We start from the raw sequence: 15,640 nt of genomic DNA on the forward strand, positions 1-15,640 counted from the left end.
TGCTGAAACCTAGTTTGTCCAGTTTTCTGATGAGTTGTTGTGGTATTATGGTATTGAATGCTGAACTGAAGTCAATGAACAGCATTCTCACATATGAGTCTTTATTGTCCAAGTGGGTGAGGGCTGGATGGAGGGCAGAGCAAATTGCATCCTCCGTGGATCGCTTGTCTCGGTATGCGAACTGGTAGGGGTCTAGGGTGGGGGGTAGGGTGGCTTTGATGTGTGACAGGACTAGCCGTTCGAAGCACTTCATGATTATGGGCGTCAGTGCTACAGGACGGTAGTCATTGAAGCATGATGGTGATGATTTCTTCGGCACAGGTATGATGGTAGCAGCTTTGAAAAGTGATGGGATGACTGCTTGCTCCAGAGAGATGTTAAAGATGTCTGTGAAGACATCCTTCAGCTCTTCTGCACAATCCTTCAACACTCGGCCTGGTATGTTGTCTGGGCCAGCTGCTTTGCGTGGGTTGATGGTGGCCAGTGTCCTCTTAACACTGGCAGAGGACAGGTAAAGGGGTTGATCATGGGGGGGAGGGGGAGTTTTCTGTGGGTGAGTGTCATTTTGTGCTTCAAAGCGGGCAAAGAAACTATTCAGATCGTTTAGCAGAGAGGTGTTGTTGTCACAGCTTCGTGGTGCAGGCTTATAGTCCGTGATGGCCTGTATGCCCTGCCACAGGCTCTGTGCATCTCTGCTGTCTTTGAAGTGTGTTGTTATTTTGTCTGAGTATTCCTTTTTTGCTTTCCTGATGCCCTGGGACAGGTTAGCCCTTGCTGTCTTTAGGCCAGCTACGTCTCCTGCTCTGAAGGCTTTGTCTCTGGCCCTCAGCAGTCGGTGAACGTCTCCTGTGAACCATGGCTTCTGGTTGGCCCTGGTAGTGATGTGTTTTATTTCTGTAACATCATCGATGCATTTTGTGATGTAGGAGGTCACGGTGTCTGTGTACTCCTCAATGTCAATGTGATTGCTGTGGGTGGCAGTTGTTTTGAAAATGTCCCAGTCTGTGGTTTCAAAGCAGTCCTGAAGTCGTGAGATGGCTCCCTCAGGCCATTTTCTCACCTCCTTCAGAACTGGTTTGGTGAGTTTTGCCTTTTGTCTGTAAGCTGGCAGTAGCAGAATTGTCGTGTGGTCTGATGATCCAATGTGGGGGATGGGCTTTGCCTTGTATGCTCTCTTCTGATTTGTGTAAACGAGGTCCAGGGTGTTTTGTCCTCTTGTTGGGAAGTTGACATGTTGATGAAATTTTGGAAGTACTGTTTTGAGATTTCCGTGGTTGAAATCTCCTAGTACCACTGTGAAGGCATCTGGGTGTGCATCTTGTTGTTCACTGATGCCCCGATGCAGCTCGTTCAGTGCCTCGCTTTTGACGCCATTTTTGTTGCTGGGTGGGAGGTAGACGGCGACTAATAGGATAGCGGAGATTTCTCTGGGTAGATAGAAGGGTCGGCACTTGATAATCATGAACTCCACTCGTGGAGAGCAGTGCCTCTGTACTACCGTAGCATTATTGCACCAAGCATCATGTGTGTAGACACATATTCCTCCTCCTCGTTTTTTCTCTGCAAGGGCTCTGTCCGCTCGGTGGCACGTTAGTTGTTCCAGATGTAAAGCCGAATCGGGTATGCCGTCGTTCAGCCATGATTCGGTAAACACCGTAACGCAGCAGTTCCTCACGGTTTTGTTCGCTGATCTTAGTAGCCGTATGTCATCCATCTTATTGTCCAGAGATCTGACGTTTGCCAAGAGAATTGATGGTATTGCTGGACGAGTTGGGTTGGCTGCAAGCCGTGTCTCGACGCCACCTCGTTTGCCCCTTTTCCTAATTCTTCGGCGTCGGCATAGCAAGGCAGACGGGTCCGATGTAGTCCTATGCCGCCGGAGAATTCCTAGTTCTTCCAGGGTCTTCATTGGTACATCCAATACATTGCTTAAGTTGTCCATTCTTATCTGCAACAGCTGTTGCCGACTGTACGTGCGTTCCGACATATTTTCCGACGATAGACATTCCGAAAGACACATTTTAACACAAATAAACACTGAAAGTTGGGAAAGCAAGGGGCTGCTGCAACCTACGTGCGCCGCCGCCGGAAGTCAGGTGCTGTGTGCTGTGTCACAATGACAATGAGAGTCGGAGTTTCCCAGGTGGGCTTTCACTTTCACTTTCAATATGAGTGAGGGTGTGAAGGCAGTGAGGATGAGTGAAGAAAATGCTAAGGGAAGATGAGGGCGATGGGTGGGTGTGGAGGGTACAACGGGAGAGTGTGAGGAGTGATAAGACGACTCAACTTGTCCCCTCTGGGGTCTTAGTCAATAGGCTACACATTGTGTGGAAGAGATGGAAGGATGTATGGGGGGAGAGGATGAGTGTGTAGGGTGTACGGGGAGGATGCATTGGGGGGATGGGGATGGAGGGTGAGTTTGGAGTATGCAAAGGGAGGATTAGTGTGGATGATGCAAGGGAAGGATGCATGGAAGATGTGAAGGGATGATTGGGATGGAGGATGCTTTTGGAGTATGCGAAGAGTGGATGTGTGTAGAATGGGGACGCAGGATGAGTGGAGATGATGCAAGTGAAGGATGCACTTGGAGTATTCGAAGGGAAGATGTGTGGAGGATATAAGGAATTGATGCAGGGGGGGGTGAAAGGAGGATGGGGATGGAGGATGAGTAGAGAGGATGCAAGGGAAGGATGCCTTTGGAGTATATGTGAAGGGAGTGTGTGTGAAGGATGCGAGGGAAGGATGCATTCGGAGGATATGAAGGGTGGATAGGCATGGGGGATGTGTGGGGAAGGGTGCAAAAGGAGGATGCAAGGCACGCTAAGGCAACTCATGGCTGTCTCCATTTAGATCTCTTGAGTGCTCTATGTATGACACAGACCCCAAGGACATGCTGTCACTTCACACTGCAACAACTGAACAACCCATTGCCTTTATTGTTTCAGATTTTTTTTTTCTTTTTTGCCTTTAGAAAACATACGCACATACGTACACATACATGCGCGTTTGTGCACACACAGACACATGCCCACACACATACACACAGACACAGACACAGACACAGACACAGACACAGACACAGACACAGACACAGACACAGACACAGACACACACACACACACACACACAGACACAGGCACAGGCACAGGCACACAGGCACACAGACACACAGACACACAGACACACAGACACACAGACACACAGACACACAGACACACAGACACACAGACACACAGACACACAGACACACACACACACACACACACACACACACACACACACACACACACACACACACACTTATTTTCCCCACGCAATACCTCAACGTATTTCTGTGCAAGTTAACTTGAATTTATTTTAGCTCGACATGTGCTATTTGTGCTGTCTTGCTTGCTTGCATGGTAACGAATGCTAATTTTTATCCCACGCTAACATTTCCCCCTCTAACAGCCTGACAATTTGTGTGCATAAATCGTTTAACACCAAACAAAGACATACGGCGTCTTTCAACACCCACAAAGACACACCACAGGTCATCAGCGCGTCAAATAATTGTGGGGTTATTATTTGTGACACAGAAATGCAAATGGTTATGCCTATGGGTTTTGATTGTGAAGCAGCTGCCCCCTGTTTAATGCCAAGGTGAAAGAACGGAGACTCGTGCGGTTACCAGGGTTATGAGAAGCAAATGAGTTGCCAGTTGAGTACTGCATCATATGCTATGTTCGTGTCTATTTTTGATCTTTTCCACAGAACTTAACTTCTGCCACGTCTTTTCCTCTTCTCCTTCCTCCATGCCTCCCCCTCTCTCGTCCTCTCAGTCAACACCACGCACTGCCATAGAGACAACATAAATGACACAGAGAGGACTGGGAAAATTAAAAAAGTGATTCATATCTGTTTACTTAGCTTCTGCGGAGGTAGACTTGTTAAGCTTCTGACACCACCTCCACGCTCTAATTAAGTTTGTTTATGAGATATAGTGCCTTTTTGGACTCCAGTGGGTGTAGCTATCCTTCATATAATAGAGGATATTTTTTCTTTGGAATCGCACAAAGTGTGAAACTGTAAGAAAATGGAGAGATTTAGAAGAAGTATAAAGTGAGGTTAATTTTAAAAGGTGTACACTGTATTTTCACATTTTGTGCGATGTAGGTGTACAGGTGTTCAGGATCTGTACGTGCTTCACTTTGATTGTTCTGTAGGTTAATTAATTAACACAGACTTACAGTTACAGTTAGTGACATTAACAATAGAAATGGTTGCCTAAGATTTCTGTGTTTATCATTTTATCATTTTAATAGAAGCGTACACTTTTGATTTTTCTTCAGTACAGCACCTAAGCAACAAGACTATTCTAAGACAAGTGTACCTTACGGTGTCACCTTACCTGGCATGAAAAATATCTCCGTGCCAGCAATAAAAAAAGAGTTGGATAACTTTTCACAATTAGAATACGGTGATCAAAGACCCTGATGATCACGGGTACACGTTGAAATGTTTAACGAATAAATAAGAAGAAAAATCAGAAGATACCTGTAGTGAACCCATGGTGATTTTTTTATGTTTAAGTTTGATGCCTTGTCCTATTCTAGTTGCACTGGCGTGTCAACCCCAGAAGTGTGGAAGATGTTTTCCTTTGTTCCTTAGAATAAGGTGAAAGCGAAGTTGGATAACAATAGTTAGAATAGGGTGGAAAGGCTAAAGGTAATGCTAAAGACAAGGGATGCATGTTCTGCATTTGTAATGTGCACTCTTGGTAGATTTGTTGTGCACGTGTACAAGTGTATCTGAACATGCCTCGCTGCTCTGGTGATCGTGACTCATTCCAATTAATCAAACAGGAGTTAGAGGACATTAAAAAGCAAATGGTTATATTTTTTGACATAATTACAATCTAATTCCACCTGTCACGAAACATGTTTCTGAGACAGCAATTGAGCAAGATTTGTATGTGACAATTCAACAGTTTTTCTATGAATGACCATTACTGCCATGTCGTTAACAATTCTTGTTTTGTTGGTGGTGTGTGTGTGTGTGTTTACGTGCGTGTGTGTGTACGTGTAATGTATTGCATAGGACCCTATGATTCTGATCAGTCCCTACTGATTGCTATGAAATTCACTATTTGGATTTGTAATGCTGCCTTTATGGAGAGATCCAGATAAAAGTACTAAACTGTGTGTGCGTTTGTGTGTGTGTGTGTGTGTGTGCGTGCGTACCTGCATGCATGCGTGCGTGTGTAGATGGAGCTGGCCAAGGAGGAGAAGTGTGAGTTCCTGCCCTTCATGTCTCCGCGCGAGGTGCTGATGAAGGCGGGCCGCGTGGCCGGCATGGAGTTCTGCCGCACGGAGCAGAGCGAGGCGGGCGATTGGCTGGAGGACGAGTACCAGACCATACGCCTCAAAGCTGACTACATCATCAGCGCATTCGGCTCAGGACTCACCGACCCCAAAGGTACAGCACACAACTAGAGATGCACCGGATCCTGATTTTTTGGATCCTGCCGGATACCGGATCCACTGCCTAAGATCCTGCCGGATCCGGAACCGAATACCGGATCCTACGAAAGGGTGGAAACACATAGCCTACTCACACACGTGGGCCCTTTTTATCATGCTGGATCCTGGAACCGGATCCGGATCCTGTGAAAAACCCTATTATCCTGCCGGATCCGGAACCGGATCTTGGATCCGGTGCATCTCTACACACAACACCACAGTGTCAATATTACTGCTGCAATTTAATTTATTTATGACATAGGCTACTGTATATTCTCTATAGTTTGGATCAGGTCTCAACAACCCAAAAGGTTTTTTTTTTGCAAAAGGATAGTGAGAGAGTGGCAGGAACTGAGTGGAGGGGAAAGATGGGGATAGGGTTGCCAATTCCCTGGGGATAAAACAAGGGACACCTCATTCGCGCAATCCTCCCCCAGAAAAAAATGTTGGCTATTTCTTAGATGTCATTTCCTGCGTTTTAACCAAATTGCGTCCCTTTTCAGCTCAATATGGAATCGTACTTTTGTTTCTAAATACCGAACGATTCCATATTTCAAGGGACGGTTGGCAACCCTAGATGGGAAAGGCTTGGGAAATTGCCTCTGGTCTGACTTGCACCCAGTGTGGCACCTCAGTTAAAAGCCACGACACCTTGTTAGTCAGCTAACAGTCCTTTGCTTTTCATACTGTACATTTGTCTTATAGTTTCTGGAATGTATAGATAATTGCTGTTGATCTCTAATCACTCTAATCTCCGTTCAATACACGATTCATACAAAGTACAATAACAAGGCTTGTGTATTGCATAAAACTGTAAACATGGCTTACGTATTTTCAATGTTTCGCAATTCCAGACATCTGTAGCCTAGATGTGAAAGTTTGGCTGAGTGCTTGTGGTAATGAGATTCTAATGCACTTCAGTCCAAGCGCTGACTGGAATCGCTGATAGTTTAGGCAGAGGAAGATGCCATATTGCCAGCGCCATTTCAGCAACCAATTCAATTCATTTTCATTAGGGCCAAATTAGTTTGGCTGCCTGGCGCTGGCAGAAGTCTTTGATTAAGCGATGAAGTGGGCGATGGCAAATTTGAACAGGTGTCCCACTGTCAGCCATAATCTGCCCACTTGTGTGTGTGTGTGTGCTTTTTTCATGGCACAATAGTGAAATTGGAAATCATAACATTGTTTCAGAGTCTGCTGCCGTGACTGTACTCGGTGAATTAGTGAGTTTATGGATGTCCCACGTTCCAAAGAAGCATCTACACTCCTAACAACTCCCATCTATTACACTACACTTACTGTGGCTGATGATCCAAAGCAACACACAGCTAACCCAGTCCCTTTCACGTTGTGAGATTAGATGCCTTGTGCAGTGCCATTTCAGCCGTGGATGAAGGTTGAAGGATACCACTTGCATTCTCCCTTCTGGTAAGGATGGGTTTCGAACCTGTAACCTACTAGTCCCGAGGAAAAACTTCCTAACCATTTGGCCATATCCGGCTGCTTCCTTCACCCCATGCAGCTTTTCTCTTTCATTCTCTGATTACTCGTTCAAAATAATAAATCTCACATGTATTTGCTTCTTTGCCCCAGCACTCCTACCCTCTACCCTCCTACCCCTACACCTCCATCTTCCTGCCCCTCCACCCCCTTAACCCCCATCCCTCACACACACCCTCTTACCTTCCCACTCCTAACCTACCCCTCCACCACCCTCACCTTCCCATCATCATCATAACACCCCATGCAGTTCTAACGGCTTCCGGGAACATGTGTGTGTGTGCTCGTGTGCGTGCAAGTGGGTGTCGGAATGGAGTTTTTATGTTGGGCTTAATGTTTGGATTTCGGCAGTTAATTTTCTCCGGCACATCGCAATTTTTGTGACAAATGGGCCTGAATGAGCTCTCCGGACTTGATAAATGGTTGTGCGCTTTAAAACCAGTGTGAAAGGATTATCACCGGCGCCTGCAAGACAGCCCCTGCAGGAGAGAGGCACAAATCATTATGCAGATGCTACACCTGGTATTATTCTTGGAGAATCCTCTCTCTCTTCTCTCTCTCTCTCTCTCAATCTCTTTCCATTCCTCCTCCTCTCTAACCAGTTGGTGGTAGGTTGGAAAAGAGAGAGAGAGAGATAGAGAGAGAGAGAGATAGAGAGAGAGAGGGGGGGGGGGGTTATGGAGAGGGGGTGTGTGTAGGAAAAGAGACACTCGCTTCATCAGGAGGGGAAGGGATGCCACACTGCTGCTTTGTATGACTCTTATCGTTTAACTTAGTCTCCAAGCTACACAGTATATCCTTTTTATTTTATTGTTTTTTTTCTTGTTTTTGTTTTCTCTTTTTTCACCGTATCTACCTCCCGTTATTTCAGCAGAGTACGCAACAAACGGCCTTTCAAACAATATATTTTTGTTTGTGCCATAGGGTATTTTTTCTGTCTCGTACTTTTTTTCCTTCGCTCTGTGAAGTTCGTTTTAAGGATTTTGTGTGTGTGTGTGTGCGTGCATGCGTGCCTGTGTGTGTGCGTGCGTGTGTGGGTTTATATCATGCAGGGGTTGACATATGTTTTTCAGACTGCTGGTGATGCATACCCTCTCACAAGCACCCCTATGTGGTCAGGTAATTTGATTATACACCCAAAGGCCACATTTCCTGTGAATTTCTATTATGGTCGCAACAAGGAAGCAAAATGTTCATCACTGCATAATCACCCAGCCCTAAGTTGACCAGGGATAATATGGAGAATTAAATGAACAGACCCCCTTATTTCAAGAAATTGCTCAAATGTTAATTGGCAGTAGTAAAATATGAGAATACCTAGGTTTTTTCGTCTATGTGTTTGCATTGCCTAGTCAGTATAGCCAAATTAAGCATAGCAATGCAAGTCTATGGGAGCAAACGAAATCAAATGTACTTATAAATTACTTTAAAATGAATGTAAAATTCACCAGAATGCAAAACAGCTATTTAATTCCGTCCTGTGATCACTTGTGGCTTGATGCTAATGCTCCCATTTACTTCCAGTGATTATGCTAAGCTATGCTAATAATTCTGATACAGTACCAATAAATCTAAGTACTGTAAACACTGAGAAGAAAATTATATGCACACTCATGAATAATGCTTGGAAATACTGCAAATATGAGAAAATCAAAAAGGGGTTGACTGTTCCTTTAAAGCCCATTCATACTCTGCATGTGAGATGGTTACAGAAACAAGAATGGAGTGTTTCACATATTCTTTTTTTTGCTTTTTTTAATATTTGCGATAAATCAGTGAGACAGACAGGAAATGACTGGGGATGGGGGTTATCTGCAAATGAGCCGGGCCGGAATCAAACCCGGCTCGCCGATGTAGCAGGCCAGCGCCCTATCGTAAGAGCCACGGTATAGGGCATCATATGTTCTAAACACTGACTTTGTACATATTTTGACACAAAATTGTAGGAACTTAATTTACAAACATTATCGAAAGCAATGGGGAAAAAGCACACCACATGTCAAAGACAGAAGGCAGTAGGAAGGTGTTGATGGTTAGGTTGTATGACCAGAAATCTGCACGTAATTGACCAAACGTAGGGTACGAATGAGGCTCATCAGACAGCTGTGTGGGTGGAGCATGGTCAGTGGGTGGGTGGGTGGATAGGTTCGGTGGCTGGATGATGAGGGGGAATGTGGGTATCAGGGGGCGTTCACAACTGGTTACCCACGGAAGCCATTAGCCAGCCCTGTGAAGCCTCACGGTGTGGCCTGCTGCTGCTGCGGACCTTGGCCACTTAAGCGGGTGGAACCAGAGCTTGTTCTACACGAATTCATAATTAGCCATGACTGTAAAGTACACATTTACTCAGCCAAGTGATTGTACGGTAAGGCCCCGGTGCATCCCAAAGCAAATGTCACGCCGCCTGCCACTGTGTGTTTGTTTAGTCAGGCCTCTCTTAGCCACCGCCTAAGCGCTTCACCCTTCGTCTGTTTCACATATTTTTATGCTCTTCTCTCTATGGTCATCAATTGGGTGAGATTCAATCAAGCTTTGTTTATAATCTGTTGGTCCATACTCCAAAAGCTGAATGCTTGACTGTTAATCAAAGCTGCGTAGAAGTGGTTACCATGTCAACGCTTCTTTTTGTGTCGAAAAAACAACAACAACTGTGGATTCCATTTTAGATGTTCTTTAAATGGAAGACCTCGATGTTTGACCTGGTATTGTGGAACGTGCGTGGAATTTGCTGTAAATTAGCCAAAGGTGTCCTCAGACTGGAGAAGGGCATTGCTATTATTGGCAATTAGCCCGTGAGGTTAATTAAAACATGAGGAATCTCTGATATGAGGAAGAATTAAACGGCCTGCATGACTGGAAACTAACTAGCTTAATTTGATAGCGATTTTGTATTTCCTTTCGGTTCAGCCTCATTGCTGCCATAGATCTGCGTGTGCATGCGTGTGTGCATGCGTGCATGCGTGCGTGGGTGCGTATTTGTGTGTATGTGTCTGTATGAATTATAGACAGAAAGAAAGGTTGGAAAAGAGTGATAAAAACAGAGGAAGGAAAGAGAAAGAATTGTGTTTTTTTCTGGTACTTTCTGGCAATACTGTTTTCTCTGTAGGCTTATTTACTTAGCTTTTTTCTAACCAGAGTCAGTCGTATTCCTCATTAGGTCAAAGTGAGAGCAGCCAGTTTAGGGCGAAGGAAAAAAAAATCCTCCAAAGAACCGTTTAGCAAAGAAGCAGCTCTGCTCTACCTTTGTGGCTTTTGCGAAGAATAAATAAAAGAACCAATTTTTGCCGAAACAAAAGAGTAATTTGACAGAGCTGGCAAGAATGTCTGAGAAAAGCCATAATGTCTTCACCCTCTGGGGATTTTCAAACATTTGCCAGTGCTTCTTTTATCACACGTGGCTGCTTCTAAAAAATGTAAAGGCAAAAAAAAGGGCACAACTCAGCTATGGCAGTCAATCACAGTGTGTTCGCTTGTCTTTTAAAAGCACCACCATGCCTGACCACAGTTGGCTTACTGTACATGCTGTACGCCGCGACTCACTCACTCAACCTGACAAACGCACTGTACTGAACCTCTGATAGTAATATTGTCCAAGGAGATGTCTTTGATTCATTCCATTTTATCATGTGTCTTGTGAAAAAAGAAGTGCTGAGCAATGATCTTTTCTGCCCTCCTCTCATCCATTTCCTTCAGCCCCGTAAGACTATTCTTTCATTGAAGGAAATATGAAATACTCAACCACTCAACAACCTCCTCGTCTGATGCGGCACTGGAGGTGGGGGAATCAGATAGAGCAGTGTGTGTGTGTGTGTGTGTGTGTATGTTCGTGTATGTGTGTATGCGTGTGTGCGTGCGTGCGTGCGTGCACACTTGTGCAGGCCTGAGTGTGTCCATTGGTATTTGTGTGTGTATGTTTGTGTGTTTGTGTGTGTGTGTGACCGCACACGCGTCTGTGCTTGTGTGTGTGTATGTGCGTGTGTGCGTGTGTGCGTGCGTGCGTGCGTGCGTGCGTGCGTGCGTGCGTGCGTGCGTGCGTGCGTGCGTGCGTGCGTGCGTGCGTTTCCGTGCGTGCGTGTGTGTGTGTGGTGGGGTTGGCTGCATGTGCTGTTTTCCACTAAAGGGAAGAGCTGAGTAAGCGTGAAACAGTAGCAGGGTAATCTGGGGGTGCGTCCCACGGAAGGGGAAGGGGAAGGGGAAGGGAAGGGGAAGGGGAAGGGGAAGGGGAAGGGGAAGGGGAAGGGGGGATGCAGGCCGGCCCTGATTAGATCCCCTGGCTGGAGCTGGAGCTGGAGCTGGAGTGGGGTGCAAGACACAAGCTGGATACGCGCGTGTGTGCACGTGCATGTGTGCGTGCATACGTGCATGTGTGCGTGCATAGGTGCATGTGTGCGTATGTGCGTCCGTTTATGGGTTTGTGCTTGCATGCGTGCGTGTGCAACTGCGCATGCGTTCACATGCATGCATGTGTGCATGCGTGCGTGTGTTCATGTGTGCGTGTGGAGGAACATCTGTGTCTGTGGTGAAGCATGTGCACATGTGTCAATCGCAACAGTATGCCCTGATGAAGAAACCGTCTCCCTGCAAGAATCCTGTCATTCCAGAGGGAAAGACAGAGAATCATCCCAGACAGCCAACCAACCAACCCCACCACCACCAACACTACCACCCTACCCACTCCTCACTCCTTAACCTCCCCTCCAAAGTCCACCCCCACTCCCACAATCCCAACCCAACTCCACCCTCCCCGCCAACACACACACACACACGCACACACGCACACACGCACACACACACACACACACACACACACACACGTGCGCGCGCGCACACACGCACACACACACACACCTTCCACATCCACGCCTGCGTTAAATATTCACACCTCAGCAATACATTAATCACCGCACATCAGTGGTAATGACTGTGATCACAGACCCCTCCCGAGCTAATTTATCACACAGGATTTCTTCTTCTTCTTCGTCTTCCTCTTTGGTTTTGTTGTGTGCTTTCCTTGTGTTCTACCCCCCTTTTTTCCCTCCGCCCTGTGTGTGTGTGTGTGTGTGTGTGTGTGTGTGTGTGTGTGTGTGTGTGTGTGTGTGTGTGTGTGTGTGTGTGTGTGTGTGTGTGTGTGTGTGTGTGTGTGTGTCTCTGTGTGTCTGTGTGTGTCTGTGTGTGTGTGTGTGTCTGTATCTGTGTGCGTGTGTGTCTGGGAGTTTTTGGCTCCTGCTACGTGCTAATGAATCACCAGTGGTGTGCTTTGTAGCCCCCGATGGAAGACTGTCAAAGAGTGGCAAATTGTTTCACGGTGAGCCACTGTGAGATTGTTTTCATTTCTATTTTTTGTTTGTTTTTCAGAGTTTTTTTTGTTAATTCACTTTCTTCATTTGTTCATTCATTCTTTTGTTCTGGTATTCATTTTCTTTCCCTCCTTTCTTTCATTCTTTCGTTCTTTCATTCTTTCTATCTTTCTTTCTTTCTTTCTTTCTTTCTTTCTTTCTTTCTTTCTTTCTTTCTTCCCTCCTGCAGTGCATACCCACAGCTTTACTAAGTGCTGTGCAGAGATGCACTGTGGCCTTGGCCAATGTGTCAACATGGAGCAGATATTTCAAAAGGCGTCTATTGGCACCATTCAGTGGCTGCTGCTCCATGTATATCCTCCGACATTAGTTTATCCTCTTGTGTAAGGTAAAGGGGCCTAAAGTATTTCTTTCAGCCGTGAGCCATTGTCCAAACCTAGTGAGAATAAAGACGGCAACTACTGTAGGCATTGCACAAAAAATGGCCGTTTTGTAGAAAGTTCCATCATTGGTTGAAAAATAGAGATTGAGTATTGAATACTTTCCGAGAGTATTGAATCTTTTCACTTATTCTTTTCTGTCTTTTTTTGTCCCCCTGAGGTTTTTCTTTCATAAACCACTTTCCCAGAAATCTTTTCAAGACACTATGAAAGAGAAACAGAGTAGAAAAAAAACGATGTAACCTACATTCAGCCATACAGAACCGCCCAAAAATCATATTTGGCAATGGACTCTGGGCCCCTGCATTGCAGAGCCTTGGCCTGCCTGTGTAATGTAATGTGGGTACAGACGTCAGTAAGTGTCTCTCGGCGCGGCATTCACACATATCCGATTGTGCCGATGCGTTTCGGTTCATTTGCGGAGGGAGTCAGCTTTTTCGGAGAAAATGCGCTCTCTCTGTCCGCCCACCTGCTGAGAGAGAGAGAGAGAGAGAGAGAGAGAGAGAGAGAGAGAGAGAGAGAGAGAGAGAGAGAGAGAGAGAGAGAGAGAGAAAGGGAAGGAGGCTGTGTGCTCTGCGCTCAACGGGAGCTGGCCAGCCGCCGGCTTTGGCTTTCTGTCTTTCCTTCTCTCTCTTTCTTTCTCTTTTTTTTCTGTCTTTGTCTGTTTGGTGGCGGGCGCAGTGCAACTCAAGGCAGCATGGCTCCCCTTGGTTAATGGGCCCTGGAAATCTGCATCTGCCGCCACCGAGCTGTCTCCAGAGAATGCCCGTGGGTCGTCTACCGCCTGCATTTCTGTGTATTGGTGTGTGTGCTGGTGTGTGTGTGCGTGTGTGCATGTGTGCTGGTGTGTGTGTTGTTGTGTATGTGTGTGTGCTAGTGTGGGTCTGTGTGTGTCTGTGTGTGTGTTTTTGTGTTTGAGTGAGAGAGTGCAAAAGCTATTTTACTTAAGACTGATCTCTTAGAAGAATGAACAGGTCTGTCACACTCCACGGCCTCTTCAAAGGTGAGAAGGGAGGGAGTAAAAAATGGGGCACAGAGAGAGAGAGAGAGAGAGAGAGAGAGAGAGAGAGAGAGAGAGAGAGAGAGAGAGAGAGAGAGAGAGAGAGAGAGAGACAACAAGAGAGTAAGAAAAAGAGAGGACCCTGCTTCTCCCAAGGTGTATGTGTGTATATGTGTGTATATGTGTGTGTATGTGCGCGGCGCCCACACATATCTCTGTGCATGCCTGTGTGCACACTACCACCCACCCACACATTTTCACACACACCGCACATGTGCAGTCGTGTAAAGCATTGAAACAGACAACATTCATCTCTCAAACTTGCGGGGTGAAATGGAGAGGTCGCCGCAGGTCGAGCCGGTACTTTCTAGAAGGCAGCGGCAGAAGCAGCCACCTAATGAGGAAGGCTCGGCTCTCTCTCTCTCGCTATGCCTGCCTCTCCCCAGCACATCTGTCATCTTTGTTAGCCTGTAATTAAGAATAGAAATCCAGGATACAAGATGGTGCCACTTTGACGACAAGGGAAAAGGAGGGAGACTGTGTGCTGTGTGTGGTGTGCGTGTGTGCGTGCGTGCGTGCGTGCGTGCGTGCGTGCGTGCGTGCGTGCGTGCGTGCGTGCGTGCGTGCGTGTGTCCGTCCGTCCATGCGTTCATGCGTTCGTGCGTCCGTGTGTGTGTCTTACATGCAAGTGTGCATGTACTGTGTGTGTATATACAGTTGAGAATATATAACTACAGCAGAACACAGGGAGTTTTATATAACAATTAATGACATCAGTAGGCAAGATCACAATGGCTGACAGTCATTCGAACCCCCAAAGTTTTTCGAACTGGCATGTTCTTAGAAGGTCCATAACCAACCTGTCACAACATGACAATGCCACGACATGAAGAGGAATGTACAAACCTGATTGAGCGCAATACTGACTGAATGCAATACTGACTGAATTTAGACCCTAAGTCTAACTAGACTAAGTCTTCTAGTCTGCGTGCACTGCCAGCCACAGTGCAAGTTACACCTTGGACTTATTTTGAATTGGTGACAGCAAGATCTAAACACTTCATCATAGTTCCATATTTCTGTTTTCGTCACAGGCTGGCTTTGATACTGAATTGTTATTGACTACGGTTTATCACACTATTGTGCCACACTGAGTCCCTTAGTGATTTAATGTTTTCAACCTATTTTGTTACTTCCTGTTTACTATTGCACCTTTGATTCTTATCACATGGAAAAATATTAGTTCAACAACTAACACTTGAGTCCAGGCATGGCTTTCGCTTTCACTATAAATTGAATATAAATTAAAGGTGAACAGCTTGCGGTACAAAGTCGTCGGTGAGTCATCTACTCTTCTGCCAATGTGATAATGTGCCTGACACAGACGGCAGTACATGGTTACTGATAAAAATACAAACAGTGCAAAGGGGCGACAGATTTCATTTATTCATTAATCTCTGCCTATCAGAGCTATCCAAAGATAGCCAGAAAAAAAAACAATTAGCACCAGGGAAACTTCAGAGAGCTTTGCAATCGCCATGCCCATCAACAAATCACCAGGAGCAGATGGAATCCCCAAGGACTCCTATCAACAAATTTGGCATCTGCGATCTCAAACTCCCCCACAGGAAATCTAAAAGCAAATTTGTAAAACTCCCAAAAATCTTCAACTATTACTCATCTTCTGAAGCCACTGAAAAAAAAACAAGTATCAACAGAATGCTTATGTTGACACTGTATTGATTGTTGGTGTGCCAAGGTGTTGCTCAGAGTTTGTCAGACTGAGGACCCCTTGTCTCTCTTTAAAAAAAAAAGTTACTGTCGTAATCTAGCAGGGATTGGGAAGATCGTCAGTTAGTGCAGAGGATGATGGCATGCATCCTATGCATGGGATAGGTACAT

General features: G+C 45.8%; 1 protein-coding gene across 1 annotated transcript in view; it reads left to right on the forward strand.

Annotated features, from left to right (window-relative positions):
• dpyda.1 (dihydropyrimidine dehydrogenase a, tandem duplicate 1) overlaps positions 1–15,640 on the forward strand; it is a 290,320-nt gene that overhangs the window by 133,139 nt on the left and 141,541 nt on the right. Inside the window, exon 11 of the mRNA XM_063206772.1 lies at positions 5,247–5,457. Within this exon, the coding sequence (XP_063062842.1) occupies positions 5,247–5,457 (211 nt within the window). The remainder of the gene's footprint in view (positions 1–5,246; positions 5,458–15,640) is intronic.

The sequence above is a fragment of the Engraulis encrasicolus genome, chromosome 9, assembly GCF_034702125.1.
Source record: "Engraulis encrasicolus isolate BLACKSEA-1 chromosome 9, IST_EnEncr_1.0, whole genome shotgun sequence".
Taxonomy (NCBI): Eukaryota; Metazoa; Chordata; class Actinopteri; order Clupeiformes; family Engraulidae; genus Engraulis; species Engraulis encrasicolus.